Genomic DNA, 25,282 nt, shown 5'->3' with positions numbered 1-25,282 from the left:
TAGTTGTTTCCCATTTTATTTGCAGTGGCATTTTAGTAGAGTTGACTGAGGTTGATTGTAACCGCTTTAACCCACTTTTAGCACCAACAAAATCCTCTCTACTAACGGTCTTTGTTGCATTTTTTCCCCGTCGAACTGGTCACCCTTTTGCCCTTTTCCTCGCCATCCCTTTGTGGTGAATCGGGATTAACGGTAAATATAATTACTGCACCCTTTAGTTGGCGCAGGCAAAAAGGTGAAGGAGACACTGGCAAAGCGACGTGACGTTAATGACATTGTCGGTTGGGGTTGCGAACTCCCCCAACGGGATGTGGACCCTTGGCTAATTTGTTCTATGTTCGACTTGTGCCTAATTAATGAAGATTGTCTCGCATAATCGTAACGGTTAAATTTATATTAATTGTTGTGGGTTTTGGTTGAGTTCTTAAGTGGTAAGCTTCCATTTTTTCTTAAACGACTTGGCACTAATGGGAAATTTAAGATATTAAGACACGTGCGTTTTGTATTTTGAGTAGATACCAACGTTTTACGTTGCAGTTCAAAATTTAGCTTGACTTCTGGTGCTGCTTCTTCTATTTTATATGTAAGATTTTTTTTTATTAAGCGATACTAGATTATTTTGTTCACAGGGCGTACGTAAAGACATTGCTCATGGGAAAGACCCTGTGAGCTTTCAAACCCCCAGCTAAATTGGAGGTGTACCGTACCTGTTCTAAAAACTAGCGGTAGCTTTTTCCAAGCCCCCTAGTTGGCAACTCGCGTTGGCAATACCAGTTAACGCTTATCAGTTGGTAAGAAGAGTGTAAAGCTCGAGCGAGCGAAAGAGAACGAGCTCTCTATAGCTACGTAGTGCTATAGAGCTCTATAGCTCTCTATAACTCTCGTACGCTCAGTTGGTACTACGTCGCCGAGAATTCGCCGCTTCAGTTGGAATCCAAGTTTTAAACGGCACGGTCGTGTGGTCGGTGAAAAAAAACCCCTATTTTGTTGGCCGGAAATATCACAGTTCTTGGAAAACAAGCGGGTCCAATTCCTGAGTTCTATTTAGTTCTTAGTTTCGTTCACGTTTTTCGGCTTTTAAAAAATCTCTAAATTGCCTCGCAAAGTTATATCAAGTGCAACAAAGGAAGTACAACACTAATCACAACAAAGCACATGCAACAGCTGCAGAATTAGCAAAAACAACATCATCAACAACTTTAAGCGACAGCGGCAAATTCAAAAGCTTCGAAGTCGACGCCGGCATTAGAGTCTCAAGCTCGGCTTTACCGCTCAGCTAAGGAACCCCCAATTCCCCTTTCAACGGGCTTTTGCCGGGTGAGTTTTTGCTGCTCAGTGCTGCCAGCATTTTCAAGCCTCAAATATCTAAAACGCAAAAAAAAAAAATAGAAAAAACACTCTCAATAAAAACTATTAAAATCTTAGGTGCAAAAAATTTCCGTTTTAAGTAAATAGTGTTTATTACCAGTTTGGAGGGCTCATTAAATTTGGTGGATGTAAAAAATACAAAAATAATCATTTTATTACACTTGATTTAATAAATTGGACTAATTTTTCTGGAAAAAAAATAAAATCTAATTTTTATGATTTTCCTACATTTTTAAAACGAAAAACGAGAGCGTCAGCACTGATGCTGCATTTTTGTTTTTCCAATTATTTTGAGTGACTTATAAACAGCTGGCGCAATATGCACAATCTTTCCTCTTCTCCGCCTGCCTCTCCTTTCAATCTGCCACATTTTTTTCTCAGAAAATTTGCAACTTGGCTGAGCTGCCGGGGATCGAGGTAATCTGTTGCAATCTCCGTTTCCATGTTAAACACACAGGCTGACACCTCATCACTCGGACAGGTGTATAGGGGTGCATAACGGTCTCTTTAAATTCGGGCCTTTGTGGGTGGTCAGTCAGTCAGTCTTTTCTTTTCTGCCTAGTCATGGTTATAGTGACTGGCTTTATCTGTCGATCTTGGTCATTGACTTTTAGCCAGGCGTCTGACATTGGTAGTTATTAAAAACATTGAAGGGCTGGAACAAATAAGGTAATAAAGGGAGTGACCTAAATAAGTTTGCCCGTTTCATTTTTATCAATGTGAGATCAACATGCTGAAAAATATGGATAATTTAAATGTCTAATAAAAATGATTTGGTAAGCAAATACCATTCCATTTCTTAAAAATAGCAGTAGTAGCTAAAAATAGATCTCCATTTAAAACTGCCTAGCGCTTTTCGAGATACTCAAAAATCACGGGGGTTCCCCTTGTAACTTTCCTTACATTTCTGATTTCACTTTGTTAGGAAAGATTTGTGTTAGGCCTAAAATGTATATGTGTACGTATGAAGTTATACAAAGAAGGGATTAAAGAAAAATAAATTGAAATTGTGCTCGAAGCAGACACGTGTCTTTGATTTTTCTTGATTTTTTCTTTTCTTGATCTTTAGCGGCAGCGGCTCCAAAGTGATGTCATCCCTGAGTAAAAAAGTTTCGTTTGAAAGAAATCTTCAAAAGCGAGGCAAAAACTAATTTCAGGCATTTCCCATTCCGCTTACTTTTACTTCATTCCATAGTGTTTTTATCATCTTTCTTACCTTTTTGCCGGCAGTTAACCCTCGACTTCTAATAATAATTACTAAAGAATATGGCTGTTGCAAAACTGTAGATATTATGAGCAAGGCAATTCTGTGGTTACCCCATAAAATTTGTTTGTGTTTGTCAAAGTTCAGATAATAGAAGCAAAAATAAATTAAAGATAAAAGAAGCATCTAGTTCAGTAGAACTTAAACACATTAGTACATTTGTGGCTACACACTTTTACTCTGAAAATTTGTGAGTCGCATTCCATGATTCAAAACTCCATTTCAACTGAAAAGTTTTTCAAATATACTTGGCTCTTCAATTCCGACAGACACCTTAAGTTCTCTGACTCATTCGAGCGATGGAAATATTTAGTGTCCACACAACATCTGAGACAAAGATAAGGCATTGAGAGATACAAATTGTTTCTACCCACAGTTGAGATAAGTGCAGAGAAGAATGAAAACGCTGATTGCGAAGGCAAAGGAAAAAAAAGAAACGGTTTTAGCATCAAAAAAGCCAAACTGAAACCAAAATCGAAAACAAAACCAAAGGAAAATCCATAATACACAATTAAAGCTAATAATAGGGATAATAGGGGCACTGCATAAATGGTTGATATAAGCAAATTTGGTGGTTGTCACAGCCATACATACTACACACACATCAAAGTAATTGATGGCATATTTAAACTACCTTTAATCACATTTAGAAAATCGACTTTCATTTTCGATCAATTTTTAATTTACCCCTGGGATTTCTAATGAATTAATTAAAAAAGTAATCGAAATTATATGTGGAGGCTACATCCTAAAAACTCAAGAGCTCATTTAAGACGTAGAAATAATACCTGTACATAACTATTTTCTTCAAAAAATAAGGAAAACAAATATAAAAACCCACTTAGCATGGCTGTCAGTGTTTTCTCGAGAATATTTGTCTCAAGTGATTTACTATTTGTGCACATAACAACCAAGTAAGTCTCCCGCAACCTTGAGGATATTTCTGCCACTTGCTATCTTACCCGATATCGATACACAGTGGAGACACTTGTGGCACTTTTGATTGACACACTTGGGACTACAACTCAATTTTTAAGAGAGCCCTGTCGAGGAGCCCTGTCCGCAACTATCTCGGAATGTGTACAGCCACGGTCAAGTCGGGGCAGGTCCCTACTTATTTGTGGCCCCTCGACGGACCCCCGCCAAAACTGTAGACCCCTCGCCAAACAGCGCCTCTGTGGAGCAGACATTGGACAATCGGTCAGTCAGCTATAAGTGCACGCCACACGCCAACCATCCGCAATACGGGGGACCACGACCACCAACAACATCGACGACCAGGACGACGGTCACTGTCAAAGGCAATAGGCGAACACGCAAAGGACGAGGACGAGGACGAAGGGCAGGTGAAAGTGGTTAAAAAAATAGAAGCAGTGGGGGTGAAGCAATCTCGCGGTCAGATAAGAGCGGAATAATCGGTTTAGTCGGCTTCACCGACCCAAGTTTACCCGTCAACTTGGAGAAGCGCAAAATATTTGGCTAACTGACAATAAATTTTAATACAAAACCTAGATTTTCTGATAATTTAAAATACATTACTTGTCTTTTTAAATAGTATTTTAATAACTACTATAATAAATATAAAACATGAAAATATTTTTTTTTGTAGAGGGGATATATAATTTTTAAGAAGATTAAATATAATAAGTACTACCATTTAAATATTTCACATATGCTAATAAAAGACCAACACACCCTTTAATATAAACAGTACCGTGCAATAAAAATCGAAACACAGAAAAACGTCGGGCAAAGTTACGCTTTTAAAATCAGCGAAAGTACCCAACTAAGAAAAAAGTTAAAATCTGCACAGGAATTGCTGCTTTCAACGGATCATGAAAAAATAGCATGCAACTTATATACATAAAATTCCGTACAATGTGTACCCGCAAAAAACCCTCCAAATTATAGTTGCCATATTGCTCTGTATGTACACGAAATATATATAAATCAGGGTATGGGCAAAGCACTCTAAGGGAATCGCTGGGCACTGAATTGATTTACCTCAACTCCAACTGCATTTCATATGGGTCTCCCAAAAGGCCAAACAGTGATAGACCAGCGGACAAAAAGGGAAAGCTCGAAAGCAAGAGATAGAATATATCTATAGAAAAGGAAAGGAAGTGCCAATACGCCCAATGGGGTATATCGCCCATTAACATGGCCACAAATTAGCTGGACAAGGTACGCCATGAAATCGGTTATGTGTAGGTGGATGTAGTAGGGGTTCCTCCTGGCACGTTTATAATCAGCATTGTCGGTCATCGCTAATGGATTGTTTTGAGTTATAGTCACAGTTAACTGGAAGGCTGATTTCAAAAACAAGAGAGTTCGTAATTTTAAGATTAATCAGAAATTCTTTATAAATCTAGCAGCTGGAATTTAAAAATATTTGTTTTTAAGCCCAAAAATAAGCCAATCTTCCGTGAATCACCACAATCTTTTTCTAGGAACTTTCTTATTAAGTAATGTGGGATATGGGTATATTAAGGTATTAAGCAGCCTATTTAGTTTCATATTCACAGCCTCGTAGCTTATTATCAGCCAAAACGCCAGATAGAACCGTCTCTTTTCATCAAAGAATGCCTATAGCCATCACCCTCTTCTTAATTGAAATTGCGCCTTAATATTTTAAGTTTGAGCCAGTCGATTGCGAATATTGAAGAGAGCAAGTCGTGTCATCCATAGAGTGCGAAAGTCGTGAAGATTAATACAAAACCTTTGTTCGTTTAATTTACTTTTTTATATATCCGAAATAAACATTATCAATTTGTACTACCCTACAGTAATACAACATTTACTTACTTTAAATAGTGACTAATGGTGCTTAAAAAAATATTTATACATTTTATTTTTTTTACCCTCCAAGGGATTTTAATTAACCAAGTTCCTTTGAACCTCGTTACATCTATCCCAATAAAAACTCTACGAACTGGCATGAATTCAATTGGATTTGGGCCACGTTTTGGCTCACCAAACTAGGAATATGTCTATTATTTTTTTCCCTTTAGGCATTCCAATATGCCAGCCTAACTATCTACCAAACTATGACCCCAGCCCGCATTTCATTTTGCATTCCTAGCGACAATTTGGCTTTAAGCGTTCCCCTGCCCCTGCCCACATTGGATACATAATTTCGCTATCTGCCGATGGGAATCGTGCGAGTTGGACGAGCGATTGGGTGAGGTGTTCCCATCACGCAATTGCCGGCACACGCACAGCCCACCTGGGGTAACCCAAATTCCCCGTTTGTCGTTTCTCGTTTCTCGCTCCCATTGAAGTGACAACTTGGCCCAAAGACAAACCGCCGGATCCGTCGCACAATGGAATCGAGAAATCGACGGACAGATGTTCCCACATGAAATGTCTCGTTGCGGCGCCAGGTTCAACAAGTCTGGCGAGGATTTCAAGGGGGGGATTTCGAAGGAGGGAAAGCGGGAACCTGCTGATTTCCCACACCTGGCCGAGGCCTCCACCACGACCACGTGTCGCCGAGCCCGGGTTTTTCAGTAGCAAATACATTTTTAATGCAGCACACAAAGCACGCACTCCCACGAGTCCCGGGATTAGTGGGCACTGCATGGTAATTATCTGCGATGAGTCCTTTCTCGACCACGAAGACGGCTAAATTATTGATTGTCAATCTAGGTTTGAGGGAATGTACTTCGAGGGATTATAGTTCAACTTGAGATGTCCCCCCGACACCCAGACACCAGCTAATGGATTTCTCAAGCTGTCAGGGTAATAAAAATAAACAAGGACAGCTTGTACTTATCGGTTATACGGTGTCCATCAGTGATCTGCAAAGAAAATAAATGGTTGGAACTTTTTAAAACTCGTTGAAATAGTTCAATTATATTCAGAGTTTCTAAAATAAAATTTTATTTAAATTTTTTTTATTTTTCTTACTTTGTAAAGTATTTTTTCATACTTTCTTACGACTAAAATTACTACTACCATCAAAATACCAAAGGCTTAAACACCGCATTACAATTTAATAAAACAATGTTTACCTTAGCATTTTCCAAAATAAATATTTTGCTCCTACTTGTAGTAAGTTGTTTTCCTACACTTAGGTTGCATTTATTATTCAGCCGTTTAACTCTTTTAATAATTCCACACAACTTAAGAATTCCGAACTTCTAATTAGCCACCGTCCCCTTCCACGGAATATTTTTTAGCACGGAACCGTTAAAAAAATGTAAAGGTTCTTCGAGGAAATTATAGAGAGTTTGGCACGGGGGGAATAGCTGGTAATGTGGGAAGCATTGACCTTGGTTGCACATTTCCATTCTAAACCGCTCGCTTCCTCAGCGGCCGCGTCATTTGGAGACTATGAATGCAGTCTAAATAATTTATGCGGCTTTTATGGAGGGACTCGAGAGGCGCTTAGCGCCACTGCTCCACTGACCAAAGACCGACCGATTTCCCACCTCACCGCCCACGAATCTGACCCAGTCTATATTGAATTTGCACGTGGGTGTTTCCACTGCCCTTCTGCCGATCCCTTTCTTCTGAGTTCTCCCTGCTGGTGCTCTAATTGCACCAAATCAATTGAAATTGATGCTCCAACATTCAATTGCATTGATTGCCTTTCATTTGCAGTCGCTCGAGTGACTGGGCAAGTATCTCGGGCGATTTTGTATCTGCTTTTTGCCGTCGGGGCAATGGAGAGCATTTTGCTCAAAAAACATTTCGTTTGTGTTTGTTTATATTTCCACATCTGATGCGTTTAAATTAAATGAGCTTATCTTGCTTGGGTTGTCTTATTAATTATTCCGATTTTATGGATTTGGTATAGATAACAAGCTATCGAGCTCGTTAAAATGACAGCTGTGAAATTCTTAAGTCTATTTTAGTCCCCGTTGTCTTATAATGGCGAAAATGTTTCTGACATGTGTATTTGGGGATATTATTTTTGAAGAACAAGGAACAGCATCACTATTAAACAGTACATTATTATTAACTCTTTTCGTTTTCATTTGTAATCATTAAAAGAGCTAAATACCTTATCTATGGGTTTTAAAATCAAAGCCTTTTGAAAATAAATTCCTTCTCGACCACCACCAAAAATCGTATTGCTCCTTATTAGTTCAAGGTTCATTAGCTTAAAACGGTTTTGGGTGTTACCAATCCAATTTTTCAAGGATTTAAGTAATGATCCATAAATAGATATGGAACTATTATATGTAACTAGGGAAGGGGGAACATGGAAAACAATCGAAAATATAGTAGATGAATATAATTATGCATAATTCATGTATCGTTCATCCCTAATGACTTCTGTGAGTGCTCGGTTAAAGTCGGTTAAATATTTTTGGGCGCTGTGGGCTATTTTCGTTGATTCATTTACGGGCTCACATATATTTTGATTACAGTTCCGCGAGGAAGAAAAGTAGGTCGAAGATTAGAATCGCACAATGTTTGAAGCTTGAAGAAATTTATTTTCGATTAACGAAAGCTGGTTTTAGGTTCCAGCTTGGATATCAACTTCCGGTACAAAACTAATTGCAACTTCTTTCAGGCCAGCTGCAATATACTTCAAGTCAAATAAACACTTTCGTTCGGTTTTACACACTTAGTCACATACGTTTGAGCTTGATGACGAGGGGAAGGCATTCGAAAAGTAAACGATCAACAAAGCCTTCCAATCGAGTGACCTATAGAGGCTTGCGATCGACACACAAATCGCTCGTTTGTTTATTATTCATGAATGGGCTCTTATTATTCGCAATTAGCATACAGTTTGTCTACTGCAGTAAAGTACGTTATTGATCTGCTGCACGGGATTTCCTAAGAACTGCAAACAGCTTGTGATCGACACACAAAACGTTTGTTTATTATTCATGAATAAACGTAGTAATTAAATATTAAACTATTAGAACATTTTTTTCATTTTTAAAATATAGTCCTAGATTTATTATTTGTATTGGGGAAAAGTGCGAAGCAATTTCAAAATTTATTAAAAATAAATATCAAAAGGGCATTCACAATTCGAATCAATCTCGACTCGGTTTTCTGCCGGGTTCATGTGCACTCGCAACGTTTTTCATCTGCTTTTGTACTTCATTTTCTGCTTTGTTTACGATTCGCCGAGTGACTCACATTAGGTAAATCGTTTCTTTGTATTTATTTTGGCTCTGTTTTGTTTGCTCGGTGCTGTAATTGCTTTTATTAATTTTCGATCATTACTTTGCCTTAGTTTTCGTGCATCCGGTCGCGAATGAATTATGAAATAGTACGCCAGCATTTAAGGGAAACCCCACCTACATGCAATTAATGCATGTTATTATTACGTATCCGCCATGTGGCCATGTGGTCCTTGCAAGCTCCTATAACCGCCAAGGATACCATCCGGGGGGCGTATTTGCTTTTTTATAGCGGTTACGCGACGGGGACAGCTGCTAATGGACACATTAGACCCCCGACCCCTCGAAATCAGCTCATTCGTGTGACAATTAGCATGTGAACGCATCAAATTTTTAATACACCCGTCCAAGACCAAGCCCAAGTTCATTTGTTTCGGGTGAAACTTTTCATCCAGCTGGGCGGCAGACAATCCTTTCCCACATCCTGGCCCCACGGTGGCCAGCTAATAGCGGGTCGACCTTCTGGGTCACCAGCTGACAGCATTTAAAAAAGCTTTATGGTCGCCATTAAAAATTCAACAGAGAAATCTAGAAAAAGCAAAACTTTTCCCTGATGACGAATCATTTGAATGCTTACTGAATCCGTGCCCTCTCCATTCTCTATTCCAGGCAGCCATCGGCGGCTCGACAAGGCCGCCATATGGAGGAGGTTGGCGTCCGCTCGGTCCAATCAGTCCGCTCAGCCACGACGACAATCGAAATCGAAACCGAGACCGAGCCACTGCCACTGCCGCTGGCCAACGCTAACCGGTCGCTGTTCCATTCTCAGTCGGAGCCGGAACCGCAGTCGGAACCGGAGTCGAGCAGCCCCGGATGCCGCCAGCCGCGTGAGTCCTGCTGGCCCCATCAGATCAGATAGAAACCTGCTGAGGACACACATCCCCGAGAGACTCCCTCATAATGGGCACAAAAACCCAACCGCAATTGGCCAAAGGTGAGTGCACCAGAGAGGGTAAAGTGAAAGTTTGAAATACAAGCAATCAAGTGGTCACTTTGCTTTAAGAGGCTAAAGATCAGAGTATAGCCTTACATTTAATAATCAAATATTAAATGCTCTGTTTGCATGCATTTAGCCAATAAACACCTTTGTATTGTTAAACGTTTCACATTTAATTATACCCGTTACTCGTAGAGTAAAAGGGTATATTAGATTCGTGCAAAAGTATGTAACAGGTAGAAGGAAGCGTTTCCGACCCCATAAAGTATATATATTCTTGATCAGGGTCACTAGCCGAGTCGATCTAGCCATGTCCGTCTGTCCGTCTGTCTGTCCGTCTGTCTGTCTGTCTGTCTGTCTGTCTGTCTGTCTGTCTGTCTGTCTGTCTGTCTGTATGAACGCTGAGATCTCGGAAACTATAAAAGCTAGAAGATTGACATTTTGCATGCAGATTCTAGGAGTTCCTACGCAGCGCAAGTTTGTTTCAAAACGGTGCCACGCCCCCTCTAACGCCCACAATCGCTAATATACGATTTTAAAAATTTCAATATTTTGGAAAAGTAAAAATGCAGTGTTATTGTGTTTATCAATACCTATCGAAATGTAGAAGAAATTTTTTAAATCGGACCATTCGTTAAAAAGTTACGGCGGATCAAAGTTTTTCTCCATCTCCTTCGCACTCCCTTTAGCTGAGTAACGGGTATCTGATAGTCGGGGCACCCGACTATAGCGTTCTCTCTTGTTTTGAATCAAATCCGACAATTGGCTTCAAGTTGACATAGACTTTGGAGCCGAGTGACAATCAAATGGGCAATTAGTTATGAAATTGGGGAGATTAAAAGCCAAATCAATTTCAAGGGACATGATTAAACGAAACATAAATTGGTCTAATTATGATTTTTAGATTGCAAGGAGTCGTTGCGAATTTGAATTTGCGTATAATCTGAGGCATAACTATTAAAGAAGAAAGTAGCTTCCTTTTCTCTAATAAGATTTTTAACCTAAGTATTGAAAATGATCCCAAAATAGTGAAATTTTTCTCACTTTTGGTCACTATACACGTACTGTTAAAATAAATGTAGATTAAAGAACAGACTAACAATTAAATAACCATTAATACATTAGAAGATAATACAGCACACCTATCAAATCAATAACCAACATAAATACGATTTCCATTACAAATTGATTTTGCTCAAAGCCTTTGGCTTTTCAGATGGGGAAATCTCGCTACTGGGGTGGCAAAAAGTTGAACAGTTGTTACTGATTTCGGGCAGATAGTGACCCAGTTCTTTGGCGTTACTAAACCAATTGCTGGGAGAGTCGCCGAGAAACTCTAACAAAAAGCCGCGCATTGCTCGATTTTGGCCATGACACTATTCCACAAAGGTACCGTTAACCAATGAATAGTGTGCGAGTGTGTGAGTGCGGGGGAGTGTGCGTGAGTGCCTTGAGCTTGGTCAAAGCGGCACTTCGATTTATTAGGGCCCCTTGTTTTGGCCGCTCAATGAATGAAATGAATGAATGCGAATTATTACTTATTCCGAAAATAAGGGTGGGTACTTGTTGACTTGTAGGCCAGTACACACAATATTATACACTGGTAAGCACAATTAGGTAAAAATAAAAGTACCTGTTTACTATTCTACGAAAACGATTAGGAGGGTTACGATTGTTTGAAGTGTAGTTCCGTTAGTTCTTAGTTTTTACAGGCATTTTCTATAAAGTGCATTTAGTCGGGTGTATTATCATGTTTTTTAATGTTGAAGGTCCTTTCGTCACTACTTTTGTACAACTGACAATAGGGTAATAATCTTTACCATGTAAATAAAATAAAAACTTGTCAACATTAATTTAAAATTAGAAATATTGAAAATTGTAATCCCCATTTAAGACAAGTTTCTTTAAGATACTTGGAATCAAAGAAGCTTTGCAAACTTTGAACTTCTTTTAGTTTTACAAACCTTTAGTAATACAGTATGATTTTATTTTAAAGGAACTTTTTATTTCTTTGTGTGCAATTAATTGGGTAGTAATAAGTAGTATAATGATGGAGCTATTTCGTTAATTACCATATGCACACCTGTTGAAATCTCCAAAGAAATTCCGGGAATGTAATTCGGTATGTGCCTACAAAAACGGAAAATAAATTTCTGCAATCTATCATTTTAAGTTTCTTTATTGAATGGGAATTCGTTTTGGCGCTCGTTGCTTCGCTGATTAAGTTAGCCTTGTTCTGAATGCAAAAAAAAAAGTAATGCAATGTGTATGGGGTATGATTACCATTCTCCGCCCCCGGCAATCATTCATTAACCCATATGCGGCACTTCTTCAAGCGCCAATAATACATTTTTTTAGGTCTGACATTGACATTGCTGCCCATTTGAATGAAAGAGAGTGCGAGAGAGAGAGAGGGCACGCTTTCTCTTGATTGCATTACTCACGTGTGCGAGAGTGAAAGAGAGAGCCTCCAATTTGTTTGCCGCCACTGTCGCTCTCTCTCGAATTTGTTCCGTTGTTTTCTTCTTGGGGTGACTTACGAAATTTGCTCATTTTTATGCTTGACAAACTTGGGAAATTGTTGACCGACTTTTGGCCACCACGAACTACGGAATGCCCTTTCGATTTCGGTTCCGATCATAGAAAAATGATCCTAGCACGTAGTGTAGTCAAAATAAAATTATTTAAGGGCCAATTAAAGTTTTATAAAGATTACTCATACGACCCATCAGCCAGTTGTATTTTTTTTTATTTTTCTATATTTAAGTTTAACCTCTAGATCATTGAACATGTTAGCTCAAACAAGATTACAAAAGCTTTTTAACAATTTCTGCGGTCGAATAATTTCAAATCGTTTTAAAACCACAATTGTAAGTGGAATGAATCAAGTCTTGTGCTTTGACCCTTTGAACCGTAGATCACCTTAGCCAACTCAAATAGTTGGCTTGGTAAACTTTGGATTTCCAAGCTTTTCGTAGCTCTCTTTTGAGCCAAGCCACTCTTAACCGTTTGCTACCGCTTCGAACCGTTTCGCTTTTGAAGGTGTGTGTGAATCGGTTGCCTTGGCAGCGCAGTCGGCGTTTTGTTGTCATCATTTTGCTCGCATTTCGCTCAGCCCACGTCGCTGCCGGCGTCGCAGTCGCCGTCGCCCATTTTGGCCGCAGTTTGCGCGGCAGTTGGCCATTTGGCTTTGGCGTTAGCCGTTTTTGTTTATCGCGCTGCGGACTGCCTCGCATTTCGCGTCGCCTTGGGCCAATTAGAAAATCCCTGCTCCGCGAGGAACTCGAGAGTTGCAGTTTCGCCGAGTGTACTAAAGTGTTTCCGCGAAAAGCTCCAAGTAAAACGAAGAAAAAGTGAAAATCCAAGGGAAAAACGAGAAAAGCAAGTGCAAGCGGTGCAAAAAAAGTGCAAGAAATGTGCTAAAAATGTACGAAGCTGGGTGGGAGGAGGAGAGAACGAGGGGAGGGGGGCAGATGAGAGGCAGATGATGATGCATTTGGCATCTGGCACCGAAAACATGTTCCCTTTTTTTTCCCCCGTTCTGTTGTGTTTTCTTCGCTCTCAGCATAATTATTGAGCCTTCATCGATTCTTTTGGCCTTTTCTTGTAGTTAATTTGTTTCCACCACCCCGCCCCTTCGCCACCTCACCGCCCCACCAAAGGTGACGCATGCGAGCGAAGGCAAAGCGGACAGCAAGAACAACTCAAGAAAGCGATACAAATTGAGAGCAAGGAGCATATTTACATTCACATGCATGACTCATGTTCGCAGCAGGATATCGTAAAGGAGAAAGAGAGAGTGAGCGGGGCGGAGGGGAAGACAAAGAGCGCGACAGAGCTTAGCCGGCTTTGTTGCTGTAACGTTACAGAGAAAAAAATATTGCTATGAATATTCAAATTACAAATTGAAATTAATGAAATAAGTTGAAAAAATTTTATATTGATTTATTTTAAAATTATAGGATAATAATAACACTTTTTAAAATCTAATAAAATAAAGACTCGCTAAACTTTTAATTGTAAATGTATAGCAATTGAAATGTATTCACTGAGATTATTTTCCTCTTGAAAAACACCATTATTCTCAATTCAACAAATACATAATTTTTTTCTGTGTAGCAGGAGAGTCAATTTGGGAGAGGCATGAAAAGGAAAGAAAAGAGAGAACGCCAATCAGCTGTGACTGCACAAGTCCTTGAAGCACAAAAAAACCGCTTGTTTGCGGAGCAGAGTGAATCGAAATCGAGCGGATGTGGGGTTAAACTTTCGCCGATTCCCTTTATTATCCTTCCCAAAGAGACAAAATACTTTCGGCTCAACTTTTCGTCTCAGATTCAATTTCCGTCTCCCGTTACCGTTATGCCTGCATTCGCCGTGGCCTTGACAACACTTTTGACATTGACACCCGCCCCTCACCCACATTTATGAAAAGAAAGAGAGGAAAAAGAGAGGATTTGACTTTGCTGCAGCTTCCTTTTCATTGTTGTTTTTCTGTGGCCCCAATGACGGACACTTGTTGAATGCGGAATGTTCACACACAGTGGCAGCTTAGTGACGTCATAGTGCCCTGCTTACTGCAGATTTACTCAATCGGGCATAAAGCGAAAAAGTAAACATAAAATAGGTATTTGTAGTCCAGTGCTCAACCATAATGCACCCAGATGTACTCACATGAAAATTCCGAGCAAATTTCTACGAAGCAAGGTGAAAACGTTTGGCATTGATACTTCAGTAAATACAGTGCCCGCTTTTTGTAGTGAGCTTCTAAAAGAAAATTATCTGTTAAATGCCCTATTAAATAAAATTCTTCAAGATTGAACGCCTTTATTTAACCAAATTATTGAGAAACATTTCCATATAATGAAATACGATGTGTACATTTAAAAAATAAACAACACCTGTTTATGCAGCGAAAGAGATTCCGAGATTCCTGTGTTCGGACAGACGAACACGGATTTAAACGGATTTACACTGATTTACCAAACAATTTCCCTAATTCGAATTTTCCATACACCGAACAATGCACTAACGAATACAATGCTCCAAAAATAAACAGTTTAATTAAAATCAATCGAAAATACAATTCTAAATCAATTATCGGCTTTCCTAAAATCGGGTTGGTTCGCTATCAAATTTGCATCTCACACAATAAATAATTGTTAGAAGAATTTATAATTCAGCTGCACCAAAACTATTGTATAATGATTTGCCTTGTGGGGAATTCAAATGGCCTGCTGGGCCAATCAACCAGTTTAGAACAACCTACATTGCCTTTTGGAAGTCGGCAATTAAACACTTAAATCATTGAAATGTGTTATAGATATCAACATTATATCTATACACTTTAATTATAGGGTAAAAAGGTATATTGTATTCAAGCTAAATTATGTAACTAGATTCACACACAAAATAAGTTTGATTTAAATAAGATCTTTCGTAAGGCACTGAATTTAAAATCTCTCAATGAATACATTTTGTTACACTTTCCCATTACAATTTAAAAATCTTAACAAGTATCTAGTATACCTGCCTTTAAAAACAATTCCCCTGGGTATCCAAAAATCAAAGCAAAAATTTGTTTATTTATTTATTGCCCAGACATATGCGTGCCAGCACTCGCAGTCTGATGAGAATCGTTTCCAGCTGTCTGGGGCTTTTCAGCGAGGGGAGGAGGGCAGTCTATCAAAATGATGGATGGTACAGTTTCATTGAGCCAGCCCCCCAGGGAAGTTTGTTCGGTGCCGATGGGTTTCCAATTGCATTTTAATCTCCCGGGAGTTGGCAACACGTTAAACTTTCGCTTTCCCTCGCAGAAGAATGAAGAGTAATGAGGAGGCCCCAAATCGAGATTGTTCCTCCCATAGCCTAAGCTGGTCATGATCGGGGGCAAGAGATGCAGCGAGGCCGCCCGGCGGTTGCGAAGGCGTCCCGACACCCTGGAACTTTCAGTTCTGGGCGCCCAACCCATGGAAGCGGAGCTCCAGGAGGACAGTAAACGAACCCCAACAACGGGACCTGAAAATGTTGATGGATCCGGAACCGAAAGTGCAGAGGCAACCAGTCGGAGAACTCGCTGGTTTCAGTTTGCCAGAAGCTCAAAAAATCGAAGGAAACGACTGCAATGCGATGATGATGATGAGGAAATTGAGGAGCAGGGCGGAAGGAACTCCGATATGGAGAGCAGCCGGAGGGCGTGTCTCGCCCAACCGGAAGGCATGAATATTGGCAGCTCTACGCAAACCATTGCCACACCCCTGATGATGGGTGACAGTTTCTATAGCCTGGCACCCGGAGGAGCAAATCCATCAACCCATCGGTCTGATGACCAGGAGCTGTACAAGCAGAGGGATCCTTCGGTGGCCTCCGAAACAAAGTCGTTACCGAGTCTGAGACGTCTGTCCCAGATAAGAAGACGCCGTAGCTCGTACTACTTTTCGGGTAATGAAGAAAGGAGCAGGGAAATAAAAATAATTTCTAGAAATATTTTAAGATTAATTTAAAATAATAAAAAGAATTTAAGAATATTGACCAACATTATATTTTTGTTTTTCCAGAAAACGAACGCAGAATCCGCGCCAACGACAAAGAGTTTAATGCCCAGTTTAAATATCACGTAAGCATACCATCATAACAAAATTCTCAAATACTCTAAGACCAAACTCTTAAAAATCTATATAATCTCTAATTTTCAGAACAACTACATCAAGACCTCCAAGTATTCGCTATTCACGTTCCTGCCTTTTAATCTGCTGGAGCAATTCCAGCGGCTGGCCAACTTTTATTTCCTGTGTCTGTTGGTCCTCCAGCTGATACCGGCCATCTCCTCGCTCACCCCCGTGACCACAGCCATTCCCCTAATAGGAGTACTCACGCTGACAGCGGTGAAGGATGCCTACGATGATATAGTAAGTTTTGCGAATTTATCCTAGGCTTAAAATTCCATTAATCTTTTCTAAATATTATTCCGTCTTTCAGCAACGCCATCTGTCCGACTCGCAGGTGAACAATCGCAAGTCGAAGACTCTGCGCAATGGCAAGTTGGTGGAGGCCAAGTGGTCGGAGGTGCAGGTGGGCGACGTGATCCGGCTGGACAACAATCAGTTCGTGGCCGCCGACACCCTGCTGCTGTCCACGTCCGAGCCAAATGGTCTGTGTTTCATCGAGACGGCCGAGCTGGACGGGGAGACGAATCTCAAGGCGAAGCAGTGCCTCACGGAGACCATCGAGCTGGGCGATCGTCATGACTCGCTGTGGAACTTCAACGGCGAGATCATCTGCGAGAGGCCCAACAACCTGCTGAACAAGTTCGATGGCACCCTGATCTGGCGTGGTCAGCGATTCGCCCTGGACAACGAGAAGATCCTGCTGAGAGGCTGTGTTCTCCGGAACACCCAGTGGTGCTACGGGGTGGTCGTCTTCGCCGGAGTGGACACCAAGTTGATGCAGAATTCCGGAAAGACGCAGTTCAAGAGCACTGGCGTGGATCGCCTGCTCAACTTTATTATCATTGGGGTGGGTTTTTCTATTTCTTATAAATAATAATACTTATGTAATTCCAATAACGTGTATTTAGATTGTTCTCTTTCTGGTGTCCATATGTGCCCTGTTTGCGATCGGCTGTGCCATCTGGGAGGGCTTCATTGGCCAGCATTTCCAGCTGTATCTGCCCTGGGAACACATCATACCCAAGGATTACATACCCACGGGGGCCACCGTCATCGGGCTGCTGGTCTTCTTCTCGTATGCCATAGTCTTAAACACTGTTGTGCCAATCTCTCTCTACGTTTCAGTAGAGGTAAGTACGCTATGATATTTTTCTGGATTTATATTAAATATATATTCGCAGGTAATACGCTTCGTACAGTCGTTCCTCATCAACTGGGATGAGGAGATGTACTACGCGACCACCAATACCTATGCCAAAGCCCGCACCACCACGCTCAACGAGGAGCTGGGCCAGATCCAGTACATCTTCTCGGACAAGACGGGCACCCTCACCCAGAACATCATGACGTTCAACAAGTGCAGCATCAATGGTCGCAGCTACGGCGATGTGATTGACCTGCGCACCGGCGAGCTCATCGAGATTACGGAGGTGAGTGGGGGTTTCTTTGCTTTTGGTTTCGGTTTTGGATCCAATAAGCCGATTTAACCTCTAACTTTTGGTTGAGGGATTGTTGTCTTGTGTGTGTCGGTGTCCGTTTCTTGCACTGTCTGCCCTGAAAGAAAGTAAACTCCAGTCTCAGCCGAGGCTGGGTGTTCTAGTCAAACTTAAACTTTGATCTTACCCTCTCTAATGACCTCACTGTGTGTGTCCCTTTGTTTAATTGTGCGTCTGGCAAAGAAAAAAAATAGATAGAGAAAAAAGAAAAAACAACAACTCACATTACTCGTTATAGCAGCAAACAATTTTCCAAAATAGCAACACCAACAACCGCCCCAGTTCCGCAGGTGTAGCTGCGGCAGCACCACCCGCGGCAGCCGCACCACCACCACCCCCCATCATCCTAGTGCACACGGCCGAGGTGCACGCCAAGAAGAGCTCCCTGGTGGTCACCTCCTCCGGGGAGGCCATAGCCTCGAGATCGGATCTCGAGCACTCGGCTCCGCCGCTGGACGCCGGCGAACGGAGGCCAGGACTCAAGCATGTGCGATACTCGGCGCCCGGTAGAAGTCTGGACAATGAATCGCCGGGTGGTTTGTCACCCAGGACAGCCGGTGGCGGTTTGACTCCACCCATCGGCGGCCATGAGGAGCGCAGGAGCAGCGGCGGCGGCTTCAAGCGGAGTGGATATATGCAGCGACAATTGTCCCGCACAAGCAGTTGCGACAAAGTAAAGATTTTGCATGACCCCGAACAGACAGAAGCACACAACATGCACCATCCACAGCACCATCGCAAGCGATTAGTCAAGATCCGGTTTAAGAAATCCCCCTCAACAGTCACGCTGGGCGGTCCTGGCAGTCCTGAAGAGGACTCCAAATCCAAATCCACATCCACTCTGCACCCAAGCGATTATTCGAGCACCACTAAGCACCGCCACAAAGCATTCGCCACCAATTGGAGTTCGTCGCCTCACAGAGTGCACGTATGCATGCCGCATGTCCTTCTATTCACACCCAAATTTACCGATTAGTGTCGAGCTGTGTTTTATTGCTATATGTGTTTGTATCCAGTGTGTACGCTTGCTGCTATTGCCCAAAAAATACAACATTACTTCCTTTGAATTGGTTTGTAGCCATTGAAGACTCTATCAAAGAAATTGTTCTTGTTTTGTATTATTTTTAAATCTATAACTCTTTTGCTTAACGTTGTTATTAAAAATTGTAGAGAATTACAAAAACCTTTTCAATAACCTTAACATATGTGTGCTCAATCTGGTAATATTCTTATTTTGTTATGACCTTAAACATCCCTTTAATTACACAATATTTTGGTTTCTTAACTATAAACATTTAGGAACTCAAAGAATTGCTTCCGAATCGCTACAACAACTAACTTAACATTATATACTTTTGGGACTAATTTTGTTGGCTTTGCTTAATATCGTATACAGCCGAGCTTAACGTACAGTAACCTACAGATAAACTCCCTGATTCTGTACTGCAACTATAAGCTAACTATTTAAACCCTGTTCCTTTCGCAGGCCCTTCAAAGCGTCGACTTTTCGGCCAATCCGCATCACGAGAGAGATTTCCGGTGGTACGATCGCACGTTGCTCGATGCCGTTCGCTCGGATGAGGAGCACTCCCATGTGTTTTTCCGCCTGCTGGCCCTCTGCCACACGGTCATGGCCGAAACGGTGGACGGGAAGCTGGAGTACCAGGCCCAGAGTCCCGATGAGGCTGCTCTCGTGGCGGCCGCCCGCAATTTCGGCTTTGTCTTTCGCACACGAACACCGAATAGTATTACCATCGAGGTGATGGGTCAATTGGAGGTAAATGATTCCCTAATTTCATCTAATTTAAATTAGAAATAATGTGTTTTTTCCCCAACTCTTGTAGGAATACGAGCTCCTGAATATCCTAGACTTTAACAACGTCCGCAAGCGGATGTCTGTGATCCTCCGACGCGGTGACTCCATGGTGCTCTACTGCAAGGGAGCGGACAATGTGATATACGATCGTCTGCATGGCGGACAGGAAGATCTTAAGGCGCGCACCCAGGACCACCTTAATGTGCGTTGTTGCCTTGAAGGCTTTAAATGTTCAAAATGGGTTAAATATATTTTTTTATAGAAATTTGCCGGCGAGGGCCTGCGTACCTTGGCCCTGGCTGAGCGTCGTTTGACCGAGCAGTACTACAACGACTGGCGGAGTCGACAGCAGGAGGCTGCCCTTTCGATGGACTCACGGGAGCAGAAGCTCAACGAAATCTACGAAGAGATCGAGAGCGAAATGCAACTGGTTGGGGTCACGGCCATCGAGGACAAATTGCAGGACGGTGTGCCCAAGTCTATTGCTAATTTGCAGAATGCAGGCATCAAGATCTGGGTTCTAACTGGCGACAAGCAGGGTGAGTTTAAGGGGAAATATATTTTAAATATGGTTTTTTAATATTTGAGTTATCAGAAACGGCCATTAACATCGGCTACTCCTGTCAACTGCTCACCGATGAGCTGGCGGATGTCTTTATAGTTGACGGAAACTCTGTGGAGGAGGTGGAGAAGCAGCTGAGGCAGTTCAAAGAGTCCATAAAAATATACAATCGATTTCGACCAGGCGGTAAGTGACTAACTAGTTTAAGAATAATAAGGATGAAACATAATCATTCAATTTATCTTTTTTGCTATTCCTTTTTTTCAGGCTTTGATGCTTTTGACCGGCTAAACAGCGACAGTAACATGGATCCGCTGAGTGTTACCATGACCCAAACTTCGGCCTTCATGCAGGAGTCGAACCTCCCGCCCACGCCGCCTCCACCGCCTGCCATTTCGGTGGTTACCTTTAGGTGGGATGACAAAATTAAGGATAATAAGGGCGGACCGGACAGGTAGAGGGCAATCCTTAAAAATAATCTCAATAGTTTAGCTCTTAAAATTAAATGAACTTCCAAACGATTTTCTAGCTAAAATGAAACTTAACCTCCGTAGAAGCGCTAGAATATCTTTCTAGCATTACCATCTGTGTTAGCTAAATGTCTTAAACTTTCCTAAATATTTTTCGTTGTACCTAAAATGCTCTATAATGTATACTCTTATAATTTTCCTCTATCTTATTATTTCAATTTAATTTATTTATTCTTACCTTAGATACTTAATACCTTTTAGGACAGTTTGACTTTTATAGCAAAAGAACATTTCGGTTAGGCATTTACTATTTATTTTTTCGTGTTAAATAATGTTGAGAAAACAAGTGAACATTTTAGTACTACCCACCAAAGGATGTAACCCTCTATTGGTGCTTGTTCCGCCCGTCAAGTAAACTATATTTATTTATTGTTGAAACCAAATATTTTTGTATGAATTAAAAACACCCAGCATCTGTTTGAGTTCTGTCTGTTCCTCATGCCTTGTATTATACAAAAATGAAACTGAAGACTTAATCTAAAAGAAAAACAAATTTCAGAACCACAAAGACAAACAGTCACTGTCCAGTTCATCAACGTAATAGCTTTTCCTCGTCGTTATCTCATTCAAAGTAGTTGCTTGTCTAAATCTCTGTACATATAACTCATTTAGCCGTCTACCACTCTCTACACTAAACTCTGCTTGATAACATTTCCATTTTGATTGTCGAAGATCATGTGACGTACGGGAGTATTAATCCGGAATATTGTATTTCCCAACAGTGCTGAGTGCAACGACTTGTTCGGCGATGAGAAGAGGAGCGAGGATGGGGGCACAGCCTCAATTGTGGTGGATGAGAGCACCGGCTTTGCCCTGGTGGTCAATGGGCACTCGCTAGTGCACTGCCTTTCGCCGGAAATGGAAAACAAGTGGGTGGTGGCATGCCTTTAATTATCGAGTGGCAATCAATAAGGGAGTAATTTCGGTGTTTCCTGCAGATTCCTGGACATCGCCTCGCAGTGCAAGGCGGTCATCTGCTGCCGTGTGACGCCGCTTCAGAAGGCGCTGGTCGTCGAGCTAATTAAGCGTGCCAAAAACGCCGTCACCCTGGCCATTGGCGATGGCGCCAACGATGTGTCCATGATCAAGGGTGAGTTTGCTGTGAAAAGCCAGTTAAGTTTTATTTCTAGAAATATTTTTTCGATAGCCGCCCACATAGGCGTGGGTATTTCCGGCCAGGAGGGCCTTCAGGCTGTCCTGTCCAGTGACTATTCCATTGCCCAGTTTCGTTACCTGGAGCGATTGCTGCTGGTCCATGGTCGCTGGTCCTACTACCGCATGTGCAAATTTCTACGTTACTTTTTCTACAAGAACTTTGCATTTACCCTGTGCCATTGCTGGTATTCGCTCTTTTGCGGCTTCAGCGCTCAGGTGGGTTTGACTACTACAGGTGTTTTTGCTAGGGCCAAAACTCTACTTATCCCAATCTCAATTTTAGACGGTGTTTGACCCCATGTTCATATCGGTGTATAATCTGTTCTACACCTCCCTGCCCGTCCTGGCGTTGGGCGTCTTCGAGCAGGATGTCTCGGACAAGAACAGCCTGGAGTTCCCACGTCTCTACACGCCGGGTCTCAAGAGCGAGCTGTTCAACATTCGGGAGTTCATCTACAGTGTGTTGCACGGCGCCTTCACCTCGCTGGTCCTGTTCCTGATTCCCTACGGCGTCTACAAGGACGGCGTCTCGGAGAACGGATTTATTGTGAGCGATCACATGACCCTGGGCGCCGTTGTGGCCACCATACTCATTGTGGATAACACAGCACAGGTGAGTCAAGTAGTTATTATATATTATTATATTATTATTATTTTTGATTTTCCCTATAGATATCTTTGTACACCTCTTACTGGACTGTTGTCAATCATGTGACCATTTGGGGTAGTTTAGTGTGGTACTTTGTGCTTGACTATTTCTACAACTATGTCATTGGAGGGCCCTATGTGGGCTCTTTGACCCAGGCCATGAAGGACCTGACCTTTTGGGTCACCATGTTGATCACAGTGATGGCCCTGGTGGCACCTGTCCTGGCCTACAAGTTCTATCTTCTGGATTTGCATCCCAGTCTTTCGGATAAGGTAATCATAGTTTAATCAATCGAGTATATTATTAATAAAATTTATTTCCTAACTGCAGATACGTCAAAGGTCCTTGAAGAAGATTCATTCGCGAGCCTCAAGTGATGTCAGGCGAACGGCTTCATCGCGTCGCGGACGTCGCTCAGTACGATCTGGATATGCTTTTGCACATCAGGTGAGGCTTTTTTTCCCCTCCTCCTAGAACTTAGTTAACTCATGATTTTTCTTCAAATTACCAGGAGGGCTTTGGCCGCCTGATCACCTCCGGCAAGATTATGCACAAATTGCCACAGGACTTTGCCTTCCCTCTGGGCTTGGGCACCAAAAAAACACAGGTGCTACACAACAATCTCAACTCGGCCGATGGGCCTGTCTCGAAGACAACCAACAACGTGTCCGGCCAACACATGGTCAATAACAACACAAATCTGCGACAGAATCAGAACCAGAACCACTCGTCGATGGCGGATATAACTGCCGATGGACGCGGAACTGGGGGCCAAGATGGCAGGGGCAGCGGAGGCACCGATGACATGAGTCCTCGGGCTCCCTGCCAGGACCTGGATACGATTAATCTCTAAGCTTTAGACGCAGGTGCTGGATCGGTAGCGGGTTACGTAACAAACACCAAACACCATAAGGATAAGTTTAAGTTTTAGTCAGATCAGAATAGAGTAGTAGAATTTATCTGTGTGAATGTGAGTCAAAAAAAGGAACAAGTATTATGATGAATGTATAACCTTTGTTTATCTGCTCTTTAGAAGAGTACTTACTTTATTTATAGGTTTAATTTCTGTCAGTAATTGTGTTAAAAGTACTCTTACCAGAAACCAGTGAACCATCATCCAAAGACATTAAGAACCCATTATTGTTTAGCTAGCTTCATCCCCATCAATCAGAATTGAGTGAATCGATTCACTAACTTTACCTACCACAATCAAAAGCGAGTCCTATCCTTTCCTGTGACAATCCAGCAATATTATATGTTTACTCCTCTGATGACCTCATGAAAGCACAAAAATCTCTTCTTTCGCGTATTTATATCATCGTTGACTGCATTTAAGAGAGTGAGCCCCCCTGAATGATTGAACGAGTGCTTGGATTCTAAGATGTAGTGTAGGTTACCTTAGATCTAAATCTGTCTTTGGGAAGCTGAAAGTGTACTTAATTGCTTAATGATGTGCTGTGTGCTTAGCCAATATAACTGCGGTGTTAACCACCGTTCAGAGTAGCTTATCTACCTTTAGCTGAACGAAATCTCGTCTCAAGGTCTATTGCTATATTCTTTATACTCCCCCAACAAAGACACAACAACATATAGAAAGTCCACACGTCTGTGTTCCTAATTAGAGGTGTAGAAATAAAGCCTGCATATGCCTTAGAGAGTCCCTAGCGTTAAGTCCTTTTAGCAGTATCGGGTTTTCTAGTTAGGACTCCCATTTTTTTCGGTTGTTAGAGATGGGCACTCGAATAAGTGGGCTGTGGGTTTGAACGGTAAGAAAGGTCTAAAGTGATTTATTATTAGCGAGCAGGTACTTAAACTTGGCTTTTGATATAAGAAATGAAAAGTAATCTTTAATATATATTGCAAAATGTTTTTGGTACTTATTTTTGCATGACAAGAAACCAAACTATTGCAAATTAATAAAAGAAAATATAACTTTAATGTGCAAATTGTTGCTACACAAGATGGAAAGTAAAAGAAAATTAGTAAACCAACAGAAATAAAAGAGAAAACATTTTATTTTTATCTACAATTTTAGCCAAGGAAACTAATGTTTGCATTAAGTACATTTTAAATGATAAAATAAAAGCGAAATATTTTTAAAAAGACTTGCATTTTTATTTTACTATACCAGGTATATATTGTAAACAAAATTCAACCGCTTCTTCTCTTTTTCATCTTCTGTAATAATTGACCTTTATTTAATCCACCATTCTTCACATCATCGCTTTTGTGTATCTCCTCTTTGTCAGATTGTGCTCAATTTGCGTAACAAATTACATTTAATTTGTTAAAAGAAAAGTTGAAAGCACGCCAACCCAAACCCGTGACTCGCTTACGCCTCATTAGCCGGACATTAAGATTATGCATTTTTATGAACTTTTTGGTCAAATTTAACACACGACTTGGTCGGAACTTTGTAATTAAATCTGTTACAATCAAATTGCTTGCCCTTTTGTTGGTTACACTTGCCCGCACATTTTTTTCACATTTTCTTTTTGCTCCATCGAACAAAAAAACTTGAAGATGCTGGGTAAATTTAAGGCGTTGAAATTAAGTCAACTTAATGTCGTTTAAATATCCACTTTGGAGGGAGAGACACAGATAAAAGAGATGGAGCACAGTAGCTGAAATCTGAAAGAAAAAAATGTGATGCCATTTATTTTAATTTGCGAGTCAAAATGTCGAGACTTA

The 25,282-nt window shown here is 41.3% G+C and overlaps 1 protein-coding gene across 7 annotated transcripts; it reads left to right on the top strand.

The window, feature by feature from the left end:
* The first annotated feature begins 994 nt into the window (after positions 1 to 994).
* ATP8B (ATPase phospholipid transporting 8B) lies at positions 995 to 24,675 on the top strand. Of its 7 annotated transcripts, none has more exons than XM_044394027.2 (20): positions 995 to 1,317; positions 9,391 to 9,715; positions 16,273 to 16,331; positions 16,411 to 16,623; positions 16,694 to 17,230; positions 17,292 to 17,513; positions 17,565 to 17,813; positions 18,118 to 18,807; positions 19,366 to 19,656; positions 19,724 to 19,897; positions 19,958 to 20,234; positions 20,291 to 20,443; positions 20,525 to 20,669; positions 21,510 to 21,656; positions 21,726 to 21,877; positions 21,935 to 22,158; positions 22,226 to 22,555; positions 22,615 to 22,863; positions 22,922 to 23,038; positions 23,103 to 24,675. In XM_044394027.2, exons 2-20 carry the CDS (start codon positions 9,682 to 9,684, stop codon positions 23,442 to 23,444), a joined length of 4,605 nt encoding a protein of 1,534 aa, XP_044249962.1. In that variant the 5' UTR covers positions 995 to 1,317; positions 9,391 to 9,681; the 3' UTR covers positions 23,445 to 24,675. The 7 variants fall into 7 exon arrangements, with proteins under 7 accessions (XP_044249962.1, XP_044249961.1, XP_044249963.1 ...); XM_044394026.2 differs by having other exon boundaries at positions 20,525 to 20,711; XM_044394028.2 differs by having other exon boundaries at positions 996 to 1,317; positions 18,118 to 18,552; positions 20,525 to 20,711.
* The last annotated feature ends 607 nt before the right edge of the window (positions 24,676 to 25,282 follow it).

The sequence above is a fragment of the Drosophila takahashii genome, chromosome 3R (assembly GCF_030179915.1).
Source record: "Drosophila takahashii strain IR98-3 E-12201 chromosome 3R, DtakHiC1v2, whole genome shotgun sequence".
NCBI lineage: Eukaryota > Metazoa > Arthropoda > Insecta > Diptera > Drosophilidae > Drosophila > Drosophila takahashii.
The sequence above is the reverse complement of the archived record's forward strand: the minus strand, read 5'-3'. Positions and strand labels throughout refer to the sequence as shown.

Excerpts from the sequence above, each read along its gene's own strand:
- ATP8B (XM_017137683.3), top strand. The coding sequence starts at position 15,595 with ATGATCGGGGGCAAGAGATGCAGCGAGGCCGCCCGGCGGTTGCGAAGG. Across the intron at positions 17,231-17,291 it reads TCAACTTTATTATCATTGGG|ATTGTTCTCTTTCTGGTGTC; the intron begins GTGGGTTTTTCT and ends ACGTGTATTTAG. Across the intron at positions 17,814-18,117 it reads AGCTCATCGAGATTACGGAG|CAGCAAACAATTTTCCAAAA; the intron begins GTGAGTGGGGGT and ends TACTCGTTATAG.